The sequence below is a fragment of the Phocoena sinus genome, chromosome 7 (genome assembly GCF_008692025.1).
Source record: "Phocoena sinus isolate mPhoSin1 chromosome 7, mPhoSin1.pri, whole genome shotgun sequence".
Taxonomy (NCBI): Eukaryota; Metazoa; Chordata; class Mammalia; order Artiodactyla; family Phocoenidae; genus Phocoena; species Phocoena sinus.
The window spans coordinates 63,144,119-63,164,913 of NC_045769.1; the positions used below are offsets into that span (position 1 = coordinate 63,144,119).

At 37.5% G+C, this 20,795-nt stretch overlaps 1 protein-coding gene across 3 annotated transcripts in view; it reads right to left on the reverse strand.

The window, feature by feature from the left end:
* UBR3 (ubiquitin protein ligase E3 component n-recognin 3) overlaps window positions 1-20,795 on the reverse strand; it is a 232,659-nt gene that overhangs the window by 18,785 nt on the left and 193,079 nt on the right. For all 3 annotated transcript variants that reach the window (XM_032637364.1, XM_032637365.1, XM_032637363.1), the window contains exons 33-35: window positions 11,918-12,042; window positions 5,428-5,535; window positions 5,178-5,303 (exon numbers count right to left, since the gene is read on the reverse strand). In XM_032637364.1, coding sequence (XP_032493255.1) covers window positions 5,178-5,303; window positions 5,428-5,535; window positions 11,918-12,042 — 359 coding nt within the window. The remainder of the gene's footprint in view (window positions 1-5,177; window positions 5,304-5,427; window positions 5,536-11,917; window positions 12,043-20,795) is intronic.

Here is a 20,795-nt window from a genome sequence, read left to right on the forward strand (position 1 = left end):
TAGATTTGTGTGGAGAGCAGGCTTCTGTGTCAGAACATGTACCAGGTACCATTCTTGATGATGTCCCATGGATAACAAAATGTTTGTTTAAAAAGTGTATTATTGGGCTTCCCTGGTGGCACAGTGGTTGAGAATCTGCCTGCTAATGCTGGGGACACGGGTTCGAGCCCTGGTCTGGGAGGATCCCACATGCCGCGGAGCAACTAGGCCCGTGAGCCACAACTACTGAGCCTGCGCATCTGGAGCCTGTGCTCCGCAACAAGAGAGGCCGCGTTAGTGAGAAGCCCGCGCACGGCGATGAAGAGTGGCCCCCACTTGCCACAACTAGAGAAAGCCCTCACACGGAAACGAAGACCCAACACAGCAAAAATAAATAAATAAATTAGTAAAATCCTACCCCCAACATCAAAAAAAAAAAAGCGTATTATTAAACTCAAGAGCGTCCTGGCTATTAGAAATAATCACTGAATTCATTAGCAAGGTGGCTAAATATAGAAGATTAACGTTCAAAAATTCCAACTGGATTTCTCCATTTTAGCAACATATTGGAAAATGTAATTTTAAATGATTCCATTTACAATAAAACAAACAGACATACACAGGAAACGTTAAAAGCATTCTCTTTGGGGTAGGGCACAAAAAAGGATACTGCCTATTACTTTCACTGCTCAAAATAATACTGGACATGCATTAAGACAACAATAGAGAAATAAAGATTTGAAAGGAAGGGATGATATTGTCATTATTTTCAGATGATATGATACACAGAATACCTAAAAGAATCAACAGGCAAACTACTAGAATTAATAGAGAGTTCAGCAAGTGCTCAGTCACAAGAACATACAAAAATCAATAGTATTATTTTATACCAGCAAGGAGTAATCAGAGAATGTTACAGAAAACAAGATATCATTTAAATAGAAACTAAAACCATAAAGTCTCTAGATTAGCTTTATAAAAAATACCAGACTTTAAGATGACAATTTTAAAATTCTATGAAAATATTAAAAGAAGACCTGAATAAATGGACATAAAAACTATGTTCAATGCCTTAAAACGATAATTCAAAGTGGTTCTCATCTAACAGCTTGTAGGAGTTTGGAAAGATAGTTACGAATTGATATAACATTTATATATAAGAATAAAGGTGCATATATAGCTAACCAGCAAAAAATTTTAGAAAAAAGCATTTGGCAAAAAGATATTAGAAGGAAAAAAAAAAGTGAAACTCACCCTGCCAGATATAATGTCTATAATAAAACCATTGTTAAGAGTGTGCTACTAGTATAGGAACAAATAGGTCAGTAGTATACAACAAAGAACCCAGAAATACAGAAACACGTTAGCATAAGAAATTAGTATGAAAAAGCCAGGTTATTTTATAAATAGATTATTTTGTAAATAGTCTTAGGAAAACTGCCTCATCAAATGGAGAAAAAATTAGATCTTTACTTCATACCTTACTACAAAATAAACTTCAGATTAAATGAAAAATATAAATGTAAAGACAAAACTATAAAAATTAGAGAAGAAAATATAAAATAACTTTATAATCTCAGACTGGAGAAGGATTTTAAAAATAAGATTCCAAAAGCATAAGTCATAAATAAAAAAGTGATAGCTCTGACGACATTAAAATTAAATATTTCTGTTCCACAAAGGGCAATACAAAGTCTGTTAAAAGATATCTGCAGGGCTTCCCTGGTGACGCAGTGGTTGAGAGTCCGCCTGCTGATGCAGGGGACACGGGTTTGTGTCCCGGTCCGGGAAGATCCCACATGCCACGGAGCGGCTGGGCCCGTGAGCCATGGCCACTGAGCCTGCGTGTCCGGAGCCTGTGCTCCGCAACGGGAGAGGCCACAGCAGTGAGAGGCCTGCATACCGCAAAAAAAAAAAAAAAAAAGATATCTGCAAAACTGACAAAGCAATAGCAAGATAGTGACAGAAACCCCAATTTTTTTTTAAATGCTCAAAGAATAGGAATAGGAAATACACAGAGGAAAATTTAAATGTCTAGAAAGTACATGGACTGATGATCAATTGCATTTATATTAGAGAAATGCAAAGTAAATTAACCATAAGCATATACTTTACCCCCATGTGACTGGCAAATATTAGAACACTGGATAATAAAAGTGCTAGCAAGTATAGGGTAGAAAACAAGAACCTTCACACAATGCAAATGGGAATGTGAACCTTGAGCAGCCATGTTAGAAGGCAAGGAGGCAGAATGTATCCCATACATACATAGGCAATCCCATAGCTAGCTAGGTATAGAATCCAGAGAAAGTTTAAAAGTATACAAAACATTAGGTCCATTGCAGCAGTTTATTTTTTTTCATGGTAGCAAAGATTTGAAGGCAGCCTAGATGTTCACCAATGAGGAGTAAGTAAAATATGGAATACACATATATTGGAATACCACTATGAAGAAATAAGAAAGAATTATCTCGAGCTACATGATTAGCTCTAAATGATATAACATTTAGCACGAAGAAAGTAAGAAAGATACAAGATTTATAGCACAATACCAGTTATACAAGTTAAACAAACACAAAATAACACTATATGCAGTTTATATTGACATACACATTACTTCTGAGAAGTAAGGGATAAGATATCATGTGGGGAACAAAGGGAGAATAATATTAGAGGCACTATACTTAGTACGCCAAAGCTGAGGAGTGTGATCAACTGAATTCCGTGCATCTGCACCTCCATCTTTCCTCTCAAAATTGAAAAGATAATTTCAGTTCAAGAAGTGAACAAGGGGAACAATATAAATACTATCAGATGAATGTGATAAATTCTACCTCTAACTGACTTACTAGCTTAGATGTGTCTTCATCCTTCAGTTTCCTCACTGTAAAGTGAAAACCTAGTTTATACGCTAGTTAAGAAACAGCCAGCCATTATAAACTGCTCTGTAAATATCTTTGAACAAATAAATGTTTAGTCCTTTCTCCCCCAAATGAAACAAAGGGCTATGAATGAACAATTCCTGAGTTAACTTCAAGAAATAAGGAAGAAAACATTAAGGGAAAACTGCTGAGTGAGTAGATTTGCAATTAGAATCAAAGGGAGCAAAAGAATAAATTTTAATAAAAATTTTTTGGATAAAAGTATGAGATATGAATGGGTGAAACAAAATACTCCAAATGAAAGAAAGTGACATAAAGAAAAACATGTCAAATCCACAAAAGTTAAAAGTAGGCATATATTATACCCATCTATAGCATACTATCATGATTAATAGAAACAAAAAAGCCAAAGTGAATAAAGTAGAAGAGCAAGCAAATATCTAACTGTATATTTATTTCTATATTATATATTCATTTATTTCTATAATTATATACATTTTTATGTATTACATATATACTTAAAAGCAAAAAAAGATTACACAGATGACAGAACTCTAAACAAAAAGAGCAAATTTCTATCTAAAGTTGTAATCTTACTTTTCTTACTTCAGGTGAATATATCTACTTAACTCAAATAATCCAACCAACCCCTCAAATTGAATATATGCAAAATATTTTCATCTCGGCCCACACAAAACTGCTCCATATTCCTCCTCCATCAACTGTACCATAACGGTTCAAATCTCCCAGGCTCAAAAACCAAGTACAGTATGCTTCCTTCTTCTCCCTTGACTCCTACATGTTCAACTAGCTGTCAAATCCTTACTATTTCATCTCCGAAATCTTTAATTGCTTCCTATCGTCTTCTATTTCTAATATTTCCTTTCCCAACTGGCTTTCCTGTTCCTAGTCCCTCTAATCCTCACAGCTCACAAAATGTCTTATATTGGAATGAGGTTTCATGCTGAAATAAAATTTGAATCATGTCACATTTTTGTCCAAAAACCTTTCAGTGGTCCAAATTCCTTTCATGTGAAATTCAAGATCCACCACAATTTCCGCTTATCCTGTCTTTCTGACACTATGTCACACCATTCCTTTTCATGCCTCCTAATAGATAAATTTCTTCCTTGGTCTAAGTATATTCCCAGTGCTCTACTATAGGCATCGCTGTACACCCAAGCCTTGGACTAATTTTCAGTGCTCAATACAAGAGCTTCTGCTTCCAGGTACTTCTCAATTTATGGGAGAAAAATACCCTCCAATAAAACAAATGACAAAATAAACCAAGAATACAAGAACACAAAGGTAACAAGAACACAAAAAACCACAGCCTTTGGTTTTTAAATGTGAAGAAAGCAAAGCTGACGAAGGAAGTAGTAAATTTTGCTTGATTAACCTTCTCTATGCTTCACATGCCAGAAGGAAACATGCTTTTAAGTTCAAATTTAAAAATAAATAACTATGAAAGAAACTATCTAATGGATGAATATTTTTAATTTGTTCAATATCTTAGAATTCTAAATAGAATGTTTTGGGGACAAATGTGCAGAGTTTATCTTGAATCACTTGATAAAAACCAAGCAATCCAAACTATTTAATGCAATGGTCAATTATTTAAGAGAGAAGGAACCATCAACAGCTTAATTCTGATATACCGCATGCAGGCTTCGAAGACCATACATATAAGTGACTTAACTCTCACATCGAATTCCCTGGAAATGAATGGCAGATAATGTCAGGGACATAATCCTATAAACACAGTTTGGTTTACTTACCTTCTGGTTTCCTACTCTGTCACTTTCTTGCCTACTGACACTGACCCACAGTTTTACAAAATAGATTAAACCAGTGATAATTCATTCATCCAAGTTTTAATTGGCTACAAATTAAATATTTTGCAATTCTAAAATTACATAAATGCCATCAGATATTCAAAACAACCAGCTTGCTGGCCAACATAACATGACACCCTTTAAAAAGGCTAGTAAAAGCCAATGACAATTAGTGATAAATATATTAATATGAATACTATCTTCTGTTCAAGTACTGGGTGTTTATTACCACAGATCTAATCCAAAACTCCTCTAATGTCAAATATTAGTAATATTACCATAAAAATGGGTAGATGTTAACAAATACAAAAGTAACAATAATAGTAAATATTCTAAATATTAATTCCTTTGAGTTAGACTAACATATACTTGTATGACAGTTCTGGATATATAATAGATATAAGTATTATATGTCAGTATATATTTTTAAATTAGATAATTGTTTAAAAAAAGGCTCCCTACTCTCTACCACAAATTATACCTGGCAGCTAGGTAAATCTTCCCCAAAAAGGTGGTGCTGAAGAAGGCTGGTGATTCTGAGGAAATGTAAGCAGAAGTCCTGTAAGTATTTTTCCGTGGATTCAGGAGACCAAGCAATAGGGCTAATCTAAAGTTAAAAAAGAAAATCAGAACAATTCGTTCTATAATAGACATAACAAACAGTAATATTCATAATGGCAAGAAAATCTAAATTTTTAAATAACCACTACATCTGGTCATAGAGAACATACCGTTGCACACTCCTGCATTCCTTCTTCATGGTATAACTTTCCTTTAGATAGTTCCCTTATCACAAAGCTCAATAAGACTTCATAAGACTTCTCTGCATCACATGTATTCTGGAAAAAAATTAAAAATTAATTCCATTAGTCACTGAAAATTACAAAACTATTTACATTGGAAAGAATACCTTTTAATGAGTAGAGTATAATCATGATTTCATTACTTTTCAAGCATGTAAACTTCACTTTCTCAAAATCTGTGTACAACAGTACACCTCTGGATTCACAATGAATTTGGATAGGTGATGAAAGCTATTCCAATACTTCTTTAAAAGACAGCATATAAGTTACATAATATATGTGTAAATGAACGTATCTATATCATATCTTTTGTCCCAGTAATTCTCACTCCTGGAAATTCTTCCTAAGGAAATAATCTAAAGAGAAAAGAAGAACTTTATACCCATGACATTCACTGAAGCATTATAATAGTGAAAAATTAGAAATGACCAACAGAAGTGAAGCAATTATTGGACTTGTCTGGTTAAGAATCCACCTGCCAATGCAGTGGACATGGGCTTAAGCCCTGGTCTGGGAAGATCCCACATGCTGTGGAGCAACTAAGCCCATGCACCACAACTACTGAGTCTGCACTCTAGAGCCCACAAGCCACAACTACTGAAGCCCACGAGCCTAGAGGCCGTGCTCCGCAACAAGAGGAGCCACTGCGATGAGAAGCCCGCTCACCGCAACAAAGAGTAGCCCCCGCTCACCGCAACTAGAGAGAGCCCACACACAGCAACGAAGACCCAACACAGCCAAAAATAAATACATAAATAGATTTATTTTTTTTAAAAAGGTGAAGCAGTTACCTAAATTATGCAATACCAGAATATTTTATAGGCAGTAAATATGACAAATTTGATCTACAGAAAAAAATGTTTATAGAGTGGTGTGCAAAAAATAGAAGTATATATATACTCGTTACAGTGATAAAATCATACACGCATGAAACATAACATGGACCCCAAATTTTTTTCTTTTATAGTTTTACTCAAATTCCTTGAATAGAATTTGTTAAAACACCTTAATGTAAAAATAAATAGGACCAGGCTTCCCTGGTGGCACAGTGGTTGAGAGTCTGCCTGCCAATGCAGCGGACACGGGTTCGTGCCCTGGTCCGGGAAGATCCCACATGCCGTGGAGTGGCTAGGCCCTTGAGCCATGGCCACTGAGCCTGCGCGTCTGGAGCCTGTGCTCCGCAACGGGAGAGGCCACAACAGTGAGAGGCCCGCGTACCGCAAAAAATAAAAATAAATAAAATAAATAGGACCATATGTTTATTACAGAAAACATTAAATAACAATCTACAAATTAATTAAGCTTAATGACTATACTTTTTATAAGAAAGGAAAAAAATGGCTATTTATAAATTTAAATTTATTTCAATAATGTTTTTGCACATAAAGAAATATACTTTTTATATTCACTGAGATATTAAAAGTTGTTGCGAATTACAGGGAAGTATAATCTTAAAGTAATAAGTTTGTTGTGATGTTTATTCATTAACTATACTTTTAATTTTTAAATTTGTTATATTATCTTTTATTATTTATTTATTCATTTGTTTGTTTACTTATTTATTTATGGCTGCGCTGGGTCTTCGTTGCTGCGTGTGGGCTTTCTCTAGTTGCAGCAAGTGGGGGCTACTCTTCGTTGCGGTGTGTGGGCTTCTCATCACGGTGGCTTCTCTTGTTGCGGAGCATGGGCTCTAGGTGCGTGGGCTTCAGTAGTTGTGGCTCGCGGGCTCAGTAGTTGTGGCTCGCGGGCTCTAGGGCACAGGCTCAGTAGTTGTGGCGCACGGGCTTAGTTGCTCCGCGGCATGTGGATCTCCCCAGACCAGGGCTCAAACCCATTTCCCCTGCACTGGCAGGAGGATTCTTAACCACTGCACCACCAGGGAAGTCCCTAACTATATTTTTAAAATAGTAAAATATAAGAACTGAGTAAACACTATGGGATATAAGTTTATCCTGAATTTTTAAGGCCCTAATAGTCAGGACCACAGAATTTGTTGTTTGATGATACTGTCTTTCTTTCTCACATGTTACTGTGCTCTCTTCAACTAGACTGTAAATTCCAAAATGTCAGGAACTATGCTTTATATCTTCTGTGTCTCCCTTTGCATAACAAAACTCTGAGCAATAATACCTGGTGGTTAATTGATGGAATTTATTTTGGTAATGGAGTTTTTGACCTTGGAACTTGCCTGGATGTCTCTCTTTTAATAATCAGTTCTTTGCATTATTTTTAAATTACTCCTCTGCTTTCTGCCATATCATGCAGCCATGTAGTGTTATCATGTCCTGAATAAACTATAAAAAGTCCCTGACTCAGCAACTGCTATCCTTGTATCATGTGACACACCCCACCCCTGCCTAATTAATCAACAGGATGATCACTTGCCAAATATGATGACCTGCAGGTTACATATAATTTACAAGAATCAACATCCCACTGAATATCAAAACAGCAACATGTTATGTTTTTAGAATTGATTTAATCAGAGTACTTCTTGAATAGGCAATTCAAAAGAAAATATTACCACAATTTTGCTGCTTATTAATCAATGTGACATATTTAAAGTTGTGAAAATATACAAGACAGCCTAAAAGCCTAATTCAATATACTCTTTTGAGTAAAAGATTTATAGAGCATAACAACAGAAAAGTATTTCAAGTATAATACTTTCCAAATTATGGGGGAAATATCCTCCAATAAGAAACAAATGATACTCAAATCACCCAAGCAAGTTATTGAGCAATAATTATTTTTTAAATTATTATTATCAGATACATTTTAAGTATTTTTTTTTACTTAAAGGAGGTACTATATCAGATCAGAAAGTCAAATATAATGTAGTAGTCACTGTTTTGTATTGAGAACTCTTCCCATTAGAAGAGTATTAGATAAGAAAATAATTTTATTTCATACATAAGAAGTCTTAGAAAACCATATTTTATATAAGCAATATTTAAATACAGCAAAGAGTAGGCTCCTTGGTAAAGCTAAGAAGATAAGCTTTAAGAAGTAAAGCTTTTCTTTTTTTTTAAATAAATAAAGCTTAAGAAGAGGATTTCTGAGACCATGGATGAAAGACCCAGGATCATGATCAGAAGAATCCTGTGGGAGAAGTGGCAGAAGTATGTGAGTTAAATAAAGAAAAGAATTAAGAGTTGAGAGATGCAACAGATGCTGTTTTGGGTAGATGCTTTGTCTAAACTATAGTGCTTCTAGGGACTTCTCTGGTAGCACAGTGGTTAAGAATCCACCTGCTGATGCAGGGGACATGCGTTCGAGCCCTGGTCCGGGAAGATCCCACATGCCGCGGAGCAGCTAAGCCCATGTGCCACAACTACTGAGCCTACGCTCTAGAGCCCACAAGCCACAGCTACTGAGCCCGTGTGCCACAACTACTGAAGCCCGCGCACCTAGAGCCTGTGCTCCGCAGCAAAAGAAGCCACCACAGTGAGAAGCCCGTGCACTGCAATGAAGAGTAGTCCCCACTCACCGCAACTAGAGAAAGCCTGCATGCAGCAACGAAGACCCAACAAAGTCAAAAATAAACAAATAAATTTATTTTAAAAAAGAAAAAATTATAGTGCTTCTTAAACTTTTTGGGGTGACAGGCCCTTTGAGTATATGCTGGATCCTATGGTCCTACTCCCCAAAACAAAACAAAGGGAAAGGACCCCAGATTAAGAAATCCTGGTATAAAAACTCTTAACAGAAATTCCACTCACCAAAAGATCACAATTTATACTAACTATAATGATGATTTTTCCAAACAAATAAACCTCATTATCAAATTAACTCTAAAATCCCTTTGAAAATAACACAGTACCTATGTATTTTATTTTACCAGATTAGATCTGTTTTCATTGGAATTATCATACCTGAGGATAAGGAATTATAAGGATGAAATGAATGAGACTCAATGAAGAAAGAAAACAAGGAAGGGAGTGAGAGGAGGGAAGAACTAAAGGAAAGAAGAACTAAAGGAAGAAGGAAATTTTTTAAAGGAAGAATGAATGATACAGAATAATTACAGAAATCACAGTGATATTTCATTATTCATAAATATTATTATTTATTTATTTATTTATTTGCGGTCCGCGGGCCTCTCACTTTTGTGGCCTCTCCCGTTGCGGAGCACAGGCTCCGGACATGCAGGCTCAGCGGCCATGGCTCACGGGCCCAGCCGCTCTGCGCCATGTGGGATCTTCCCGGACCGGGGCACGAACCCGTGTTCCCTGCATCGGCAGGCGGACTCTCAACCACTGTGCCACCAGGGAAGCCCCCATAAATATTATTATTTACAATCCTATATACCTAGATGTTTAGATTTATGGTAGAAAAAGCTAATAATGTGGCAAACCAACCTGCAGAATATCATAATTTTTTGTTTTCATTCACTGAAGCAATTTATATGGCTATAAATTTCTAATTTATGTTCTGATAAGAATCTGCCTTATATTAAATGTTTTATTATTTTTAAAAATAGCTAACAACGATCAAATTGAGAAAGAAAACTGACAGAAGTTACCTAAATTACTTCATGTTCCTTCCATCATAGATTTACAATTGTCTAATTTTCTGTCAGTAGGTGTCATTTTAGTGAACAGTCAGATGAATAGATTTAGACCCAAACTATATCAGAAAATGTTTTAAATGTGTACTTTTTCATGGTTAGACAACTTACTAAAGAAACATTTAAACAATGACACAGCACAGAAACCTGTTACACCTGATTTGAATACAAACAATCCCAATATCGGATTAGAGTGTACTCAGAGAGACTAAAAGAATATTTAGAAAAAAGAAAGATAATTGCAGAAGGCAAAATTATCCACAAAACAACTAGAAACAAGGAGGAAAACAATCACTGAAGGAAAAGACAGAAATTCATTTTGTTATTTCAAATAACAGAATTTTAGAAATAGAGGGGCCTTATAAATCATATGTTCTTAATTTCTCATTTACCTATGACAAGGCTGAGGTTCAGAGAGTTTTTATGTCTTGAACAAAAAAGTAATATCTTTATTTAGTGGCAGGAACTTGGCCTAGTACTCAGGTTCAATGGCCAACAACCAGTATCCCTAAATTAAGATATAACAAACTTCATAACGATACTACATTAAAATTCTGTACACATAATCATGATTTGGGACTAAACTAGTGAAAAAAGAGAAGGTTATATTGAATACATTTCATGTATCAATATCTATAATTGGTTTTCTCTCCTTTAATACAAGTAGATATGATTTTAACAGAAACTTTTCAATGAGGTTTAAAACTTCTTTAAGAGTCTATAAACCAAAGAAAAGGTTCAATTTACACTATACTTATTATTTTTTCTTACCAACTTCCCCAAATAAACAGGGAAGTAATCTTCTTATTTCACCTATCTCTACGCCAAACTATTCACTCAGTTGGTTCCATAGTATACAGTTGGTTCCAAAGTATACTTTGGTATACATAGGATACTTTGGTTCCATAGTATCCCATTTGTTTTCAAGCCACTGAAAATACTTACATTTAACTAAACTTGCAGAATTTTTCTAAATTGTTCATATAATTTTAACTGAAAGAGAATGCCTTTAAATTTACTAAGAACTTATATATCTATATATTTTTAAACATGGGAAAAAAGTAGTTTTTAAAGAGGTATAACTAAGAAAAGGCCAGGATTTTTAAATCTAGAAGTGGTGAGTCAAAAGCGATCTTGGATTGTGATTGGGGATGAGGCAAGGAGAAGATGACAGATAAGTAAAACAGGTAAGTCTACATACATTTTATTACTTGCTAATTATGTTGATACAATTTTTATAACTTCTTTAAGTTTAAGGCTTGCAGCAAAAACAAAACTGTCCAGATACAAAGGGGAAAAGGTCAACATTTAGAGATAGATACAGAAGACCTCATTGGGCAAGGAAAACATTTTTAACTTTTATAGCCTGAAGGTGCTCCATTTCCAATTAAAATACTGTTAATAACTCATTTTGTGGACTTCCCTGATGGTGCAGCGGCTACGAATCCGTCTGCCAATGAAGGGGACACAGGTTCGAGCCCTGGTCCGGGAAGATCCCACATGCCGCAGAGCAACTAAGCCCGTGTGCCACAACTACTGAGCCTGCGCTCTAGAGCCCGAGAGCCACAACTACTGAGCCCACGAGCCACAACTACTGAAGCCTGTGCACCTAGAGCCTGTGCTCCACAACGAGAAGCCACTACAGTGAGAAGCCCACACACTGCAATGAAGAGTAGCCCCCGCTCGCCACAACGAAGACCCAACGCAACCAAAAGTAAATATATCTATTTTTTAAATTATTAAAAATAACTCGTTTTGCCTTTCAAACATCTAATCTCATTCATTCATATCACCAACTTAAATAAATTCACCTAACTACTAAATAACAAATTCAGACAAGACACTAACCTTTTTGAGAGCTCCCGTGTGTTTCCAGGCTGACCTATCTTCCTCATTGCATTTAACTGAAAGTGCCACAAGACCTTGCGTGTACAATAGGGTAAAAAGCACCTTCACAATGCAGGTGAAATGGTCTACAAGAGAAAGAGAAGATCATTATTTCTTTGGAATCTAGAAATTTTGTACTCAAGATAATTTCACAAATACATGACTTTCCTTGCATGTGTAACTGGTTTTTGTTCAACACTTAAGTAATAAAATAACAATATGATATTATATTTTCTGCCCAACAGATCTGAAATTATGAAATCAAATTCCCTTTATTCATCTAAACAATATGCCAATAAGAGGCTTTTAGCAGAATGAGAAGTATGCTCTGTTTCAACCTCAGAATAACTGTGTACCCTTGGCAAATCCCCTTACTGGGCATCATGTGCTTAATAAAAATGTCTGGGAGTCTGAGTGTTTAAAACCAACACTTCATCTGCTTCTAATTTGATATATATCTTATAAAAAATAATACAATACAATATAGAACTTCTAAAGTAAAAAAAAAAAATCCCAATATTTTAAGCACTCTAATTGAATTTTAAAACTCAATGAAAGCTATAACAGTGCAAAAACAGTAGTAACAATATGTAAAATGCCTTGCACATATTAGGTACTTAATAAATGGTAGCTTAGTCATCATAATTAACGTTTATATACAGCTAATAACTTAGAAAATTTCTTCAAATGTCTCCTTTCAATCCTCGTTAACAGGCTCAGTTGGACAATTGAGCTTCAAAAGATGTGCCTGTGACAACAAAGCTAATAAGCACCCACGTCTGAACTTGAATCCACACAGTTCAGTTATCCCTTCTATTATATTATGCTACTCCCCTAGTAAATAGTTGCCACCACTTAATCAGTTGCTAAATTCAGAAACTTGTAGACATCCTTGATACCTTCCTGTCTCTTTCTCCCTACATTAAAACAATCACCAAATCCTATCAATGTTTTTAAAATATCACTCAAGTCAGTTCCAACACCCCGGACCATGCTTCCATCGTTTCTTGCCTAGACCTATAAATTCCAGCCTAAATAGTTGTGTTGGGGGTTCCCAAGACCACTTCCGGATTTGATGATTCACTAGGAAGACTCACAAGACTCAGCATATAGTCCTATGATTTATTACAGCAAAAAAACAAAGTAAAAGAGCAAAAGGAACAGGCATATTGGGTTAAGTCCAGAGGAAACTTTCAAGAGTCCTCTCCCTGCAGAGTCACACAGCATGTGCTTAATTCCCCCAGCAATGTGTTGTGACAGTACATGTTAAATATACACCAGGGAAGCTCGTTAAGAAACTCTGCCCAACGGAGACTGCGGGTGGCAGAGCAGGGGAGCTTCAGAGCAGCGGAGGACAGCACAGCAACAGGGGTGCAGAGGGCAAAGCGGAGAGATTCCCGCACAGAGAATCGGTGCCGACCAGCACTCACCAGCCCGAGAGGCTTGTCTGCTCACCCGCCGGGGCGGGCGGGGCTGGGAGCTGAGGCTCTGGCTTCCCGGAGCGCAGGGAGAGGACTGGCGGCGTGAACACAGCCAGAAGGGGTTAGTGCACCACGGCTAGCCCGGAGGGAGTCTGGGAAAAAGTCTGGACCTGACGAAAAGGCAAGAGACTTTTTCTTCCCTCTTAGTTTCCTGGTGCGCGAGGAGAGGGGATTAAGAGCGCTGCTTAAAGGAGCTCCAGAGACGGGCGCGAGGCGTGGCTAACACCACGGACCCCAGAGATGGGCATGAGGCTAAGGCTGCTGCTGCCGCCACCAAGAAGCCTGTGTGTGAGCACAGGTCACTCTCCACACCTCCCTTACGGGGAGCCTGTGCAGCCCGACACTGCCAGGGTCCCAGGATCCAGGGACAACTTCCCCGGGAGAACGCATGGCGCGCCTCAGGCTGGCAACGTCATGCCGGCCTCTGCCGCCGCAGGGTCACCCTGCATCCGTACCCCTACCTCCCCCCGGCCTGAGTGAGCCAGAGCCCCCAGATAAGGGGATCCTTTAACCCCGTTCTGTCTGAGCGAAGAACAGACGCCCTCCAGTGACCTACACGCAGAGGCGGGGCCAAATCCAAAGCTGAGCCACTGGGGGCTGTGAGAACAAAGAAGAGAAAGGGAAATCTCTCCCAGCAGCCTCAGAAGCAGCGGATTAAATCTCCACAATCAACTTGATGTACCCTGCATCTGTGGAATACCTGAATAGACAACGAATCTTCCCAAATTGAAGAGGTGGATTTTGAGAGCAAGATTTATTATTTTTTCCCCTTTTCCTCTTTTTGTGAGTGTGTATGTGTATGCTTCTGTGTGAGATTTTGTCTGTATAGCTTTGTTTTCACCATTTGTCCTAGGGTTCTATCTGTCCGTTTTTTGTTTAATTTTTTTCTTAATAATTATTTTTTTATTTTAATAACTTTATTTTCTTCTATCCTCTTTCTTTCTTTCTACTTTTTCTCCCTTTTATTCTGAGCCGTGTGGATGAAAGGCTCTTGGTGCTGCAGCCAGGAGTCAGTACTGTGCCTCTGAGGTGGGAGAGCCAACTTCAGAACACTGGTCCACAAGAGACCTCCCAGCTCCAGGTAATATCAAACGGCGAAAATCTCCCAGAGATCTCCATCTCAACACCAGCACCCAGCTTCACTCAATGAGCAGCAAGCAACAGTGCTAGACAACCTATGCCAAACAACTAGCAAGACAGGAACACAACCCCACCCATTAGCAGAGAGGCTGCCTAAAATCATAATAAGTCCACAGACATCCCAAAACACACCACCAGACGTGGACCTGCCCACCAGAAAGACAAGATCCAGCCTCATCCACCAGAACACACGTACTAGTCCTCTCCACCAGGAAGCCTACACAACCCACTAAACCAACTTTAGCCACTGGGGACAGACACCAAAAACAATGGGAACTATGAACCTGCAGCCTGCAAAAAGGAGACCCCAAACACAGTAAGATAAGCAAAATGAGAAGACAGAAAAACACACAGCAGATGAAGGAGCAAGATAAAAACCCACCAGACCTAACAAATGAAGAGGAAATAGGCAGTCTACCTGAAAAAGAATTCAGAATAATGATAGTAAAGATATCCAAAATCTTGGAAATAGAATAGAGAAAATGCAAGAAACATTTAACAAGGACCTAGAAGAACTAAAGATGAAACAAGCAACAATGAACACAATAAATGAAATTAAAAATACTCTAGAAGGGATCAATAGCAGAATAACTGAGGCAGAAGAACGGATAAGTGACCTGGAAGATAAAATAGTGGAAATAACTACTGCAGAGCAGAATAAAGAAAAAAATATAAAAAGAATTGAGGACAGTCTCAGAGACCTCTGGGACAACATTAAACACACCAACATTCGAATTATAGGGATTCCAGAATTAGAAGAGAAAAAGAAAGGGACTGAGAAAATATTTGAAGAGATTATAGTTGAAAACTTCCCTAATATGGGAAAGGAAATAGTTAATCAAGTCCAGGAAGCACAGAGTCCCATACAGGATAAATCCAAGGAGAAACACGCCAAGACACATACTAATCAAACTGTCAAAAATTAAATACAAAGAAAACATATTAAAAGCAGCAAGGGAAAAACAAATAACACACAAGGGAATCTCCATAAGGTTAACAGCTGATCTTTCAGCAGAAACTCTGCAAGCCAGAAGGGACTGGCAGGACATATTTAAAGTGGTGAAAGGGAAAAACCTACAACCAAGATTACTCTGCCCAGCAAGGATCTCATTCAGATTGGATGGAGAAATTAAAACCTTTACAGACAAGCAAAAGCTGAGAGAGTTCAGCACCACCAAACCAGCTTTATACAACAAATGCTAAAGGATCTTCTCTAGGCAAGAAACACAAGAGAAGGAAAAGACCTATAATAACAAACCCAAAACAATTAAGAAAATGGGAATAGGAACATACATATCGATAATTACCTTAAATGTAAATGGATTAAATGCTCCCACCAAAAGACACAGACTGGCTGAATGGATACAAAAACAAGACCCATATATATGCTGTCTACAAGACACCCACTTCAGACCTAGAGACACATACAGACCGAAAGTGAGGGGATGGAAAAAGATATTCCATGCAAATGGAAACCAAAACAAAGTTGGAGTAGCAATTCTCATATCAGACAAAATTGACTTTAAAATAAAGACTATTAGAAGAGACAAAGAAGGACACTACATAATGATCAGGGGATCAATCCAAGAAGAAGATATAACAACTGTAAATATTTATGCACCCAACATAGGAGCACCTCAATACATAAGGCAAATACTAACAGCCATAAAAGGGGAAATCAACACTAACACATTCATAGTAGGGGACTTTAACACCCCACTTTCACCAATGGACAGATCATCCAAAATGAAAATAAATAAGGAAACACAAGCTTTAAATGATACATTACACAAGATGCACTTAATTGATATTTATAGGACATTCCATCCAAAAATAACAGAATACAAATTTTTCTAAAGTGCTCATGGAATATTCTCCAGGATAGATCACATCTTGGGTCACAAATCAAGCCTTGGTAAATTTAAGAAAACTGAAATTGTATCAAGTAACTTTTCCGACCACAACGCTATGAGACTAGATATCAATTACAGGAAAAGATCTGTAAAAAATACAAACACATGGAGGCTAAACAATACACTACTTAATAACGAAGTGGGGTTTCCCTGGTGGTGGAGTGGTTGAGAGTCAGCCTGCCAAGGCAGGAGACACGGGTTCATGCCACAGTCCGGGAAGATCCCACATGCCGCAGAGTGGCTGAGTCTGTGAGCCACGGTGGCTGAGCCTGCGCATCTGGAGCCTGTGCTCCACAACATGAGAGGCCAAAACAATGAGAGGCCCGTGTATCGCAAAAAAAAAAAAAAAAACAACGAAATGATCACTGAAGAAATCAAAGAGGAAATCAAAAATACCCAGAAACAAATGACAATGGAGACATGACGACCCAAAACCTATGGGATGCAGCAAAAGCAGTTCTAAGAGGGAAGTTTATAGCAATACAATCCTACCTTAAGAAACAGGAAACATCTCAAATAAACAACCTAACCTTACACCTAAAGCAATTAGAGAAAGAAGAACAAAAAACCCCAAAAGTTAGCAGAAGGAAAGAAATCATAAAGATCAGATCAGAAATCAATGAAAAAGAAATGAAGGAAATGATAGCAAAGATCAATAAAACTAAAAGCTGGTTCTTTGAGAAGATAAACAAAATTGATAAACCATTAGCCAGACTCATCAAGAAAAAAAGGGAGAAGACTCAAATCAATAGAATTAGAAATGAAAAAGGAGAAGTAACAACTGACACTGCAGAAATACAAAAGATCATGAGAGATTACTACAAGCAACTCTATGCCAATAAAATGGACAACCTGGAAGAAATGGACAAATTCTTAGAAATGCACAACCTGCCAAGACTGAATCAGGAAGAAATAGAAAATATGAACAGAGCAATCACAAGCACTGAAATTGAAACTGTGATTAAAAATCTTCCAATGAACAAAAGCCCAGGACCAGATGGCTTCACAGGCAAATTCTATCAAACATTTAGAGAAGAGCTAACACCTATCCTTCTCAATCTCTTCCAAAATATAGCAGAGGGAGGAACACTCCCAAACTCATTCTATGAGGCCACCATCACCCTGATACCAAAACCAGACAAAGATGTCACAAAGAAAGAAAACTACAGGCCAATATCACTAAAGAACATAGATGCAAAAATCCTCAACAAAATACTAGCAAACAGAATCCAACAGCACATTAAAAGGATCATACACCATGATCAAGTGGGATTTATCCCAGGAATGCAAGGATTCTTCAATATACACAAATCAATCAATGTGATACACCATATTAACAATTTGAAGGATGAAAACCATATGATAATCGCAATAGATGCAGGAAAATCTTTCAACAAAATTCCACACCCATTTATGATAAAAATCTCCAGAAAGTAGGCACAGAGGGAACCTACCTCAACATAAGAAAGGCCATATATGACAAACCCACAGCCAATATTGTCCTCAATGGTGAAAAACTGAAAGCATTTCCACTAAGATCAGGAACAAGATAAGGTTGCCCACTCTCACCACTCTTATTCAACATAGTTCTGGACGTTTTAGCCACAGCAATCAGAGAAGAAAAGGAAATAAAAGGAATCCAAATCGGAAAAGAAGTACAGCTGTCACTGTTTGCAGATGACATGATACTATACATAGAGAATCCTACAGAAGCTACCAGTAAACTACTAGAGCTAATCAATGAATTTGGTACAGTAGCAGGATACAAAATTAATGCACAGAAATCTCTGGCATTCCTATACACTAATGATGAAAAATCTGAAAGTGCAATCAAGAAAACACTCCCATTTACCATTGCAACAAAAAGAATAAAATATCTAGGAATAAACCTACCTAAGGAGACAAAAGAACTGTATGCAGAAAATGATAAGACACTGATGAAAGAAATTAAAGATGATACAAATAGATGGAGAGATATACCATGTTCTTGGATTGGAAGAATCAACATTGTGAAAATGACTCTACTACCCAAAGCAATCTACAGATTCAATGCAATCCCTATCAAACTGCCAATAGCATTTTTCACAGAACTAGAACAAAAAATTTCACAATTTGTATGGAAACACAAAAGACCCTGAATAGCCAAAGCAATCTTGAGAACGAAAAACGGAGCTGGAGGAATCAGGCTCCATGACTTCAGACTATACTACAAAGCTACAGTAATCAAGACAGTACGGTACTGACACAAAAACAGAAATACAGATTAATGGAACAGGATAGAAAGCCCAGAGATAAACCAATGCACATATGGTCACCTTATCTTTGATAAAGGAGGCAGGAATGTACAGTGGAGAAAGGACAGCCCCTTCAATAAGTGGTGCTGGGAAAACTGGACAGGTACATATAAAAGTATGAGATTAGATCACTCCCTAACACCATACACAAAAATAAGCTCAAAATGGATTAAAGACCTAAATGTAAGGCCAGAAACTATCAAACTCTTAGAGGAAAACATAGGCAGAACACTCTATGACATAAATCACAGCATGATCCTTTTTGACCCACCTCCTAGAGAAATGGAAATAAAAACAAAAATAAACAAATGGGAACTAATGAAACTTCAAAGCTTTTACACAGCAAAGGAAACCATAAACAAGACGAAAAGACAACCCTCAGAATGGGAGAAAATATTTGCAAGTGAAGCAACTGACAAAGGATTCATCTCCAATATTTACAAGCAGCTCATGCAGCTCAATACCAAAAAAACAAACAACCCAATCCAAAAATGGGCAGAAGACCTAAACAGACATTTCTCCAGAGAAGATATACAGACTACCAACAAATACATGAAAGAATGCTCAACATCATTAATCATTAGAGAAACGCAAATCAAAACTACAATGAGATATCATCTCACACCAGTCAGAATGGCCATCATCAAAAAATCTCGAAACAGAGAAACTGGTAAAAACAAAACAAAGAAAACCCGAAACAATAAATGCTGGAGAGGGTGTGGAGAAAAGGGAACCCTCTTGCACTGTTGGTGGGAATATGAATTGGTACAGCCACTATGGAGAACAGTATGCAGGTTCCTTAAAATACTACAAATAGAAATACCATACGACCCAGCAATCCCACTACTGGGCATATACCCTGAGAAAACCATAATTCAAAAAGGGTCATGTACCAAAACGTTCACTGCAGCTTTATTTACAATAGCCAGGACATGGAAACAACCTAAGTGTCCATCATCGGATGAATGGATAAATAAGATGTGGCACATATATACAATGGAATATTAATCAGCCATAAAAAGAAACGAAATTGAGCTATTTGTAATGAGGGGGATGGACCTAGAGTCTGTCATACAGAGTGAAGTAAGTCAGAAAGAGAAAGACAAATACCATATGCTAACACATATATATGGAATTTAAGGGAAAAAAATGTCATGAAGAACTTAGGGGAAAGACAGGAATAAAGGCACAGACCTACTAGAGAATGGACTTGAGGATATGGGGAGGGGGAAGGGTAAGCTGGGAAAAAGTGAGAGAGTGGCATGGACATACATATACACTACCAAACGTAAAATAGCTAGCTAGTGGGAAGCAGCCACATGGCACAGGGAGATCAGCTTGGTGCTTTGGTATCACCTAGAGGGGTGGGATAGTGAGGGTGGGAGGGAGGGAGACGCAAGAGGGAAGAGATATGGGGATATATGTATATGTATAACTGATTCACTTTGTTATAAAGCAGAAACTAACACACCATTGTAAAGCAGTTATACTCCAATAAAGATGTAAAAAAAAAAAAAAAAGAAAAAAGAAGAAACTCTGCCCAAGATTTTTATTGGGAGCAGGTCACATAGGTACCCACTGCCTAGCACATTCCAAAGTTCTAGATTCCCAGAAAGAAAGCAGGTATGTTCAGCATAAACCACATTGTTTGTACAGTTTAGGCACAGAGAGCCATTCTTATCAGTGGGATGGTGGAAACTCTCCCAAAATCAAAGTTCCCAGATACCAGTCAAGGGCCAACCTTGGAAGCAGGCCTTTCAAAGGATAGCACTCAGGCCTTCTTTATTAACTCTTTTCTGCACAGTGGTTTATCAGCATTACCTGCCCCCTGCAATCTTTTTTGTCTGTTTATTACAGCAAGACTCACCTTTTTAAAAGAAGTATTTGGCATCCTTCTACTGGGTCTCTGTTCAAGTGGAAACACTCCCTCCTTGTAACCTGGCTAACTCTTAAATTAGTCAGATGACACCTTAAAAATCATGCCCTAAGGAAAATCTTGCCTAATTTTAAA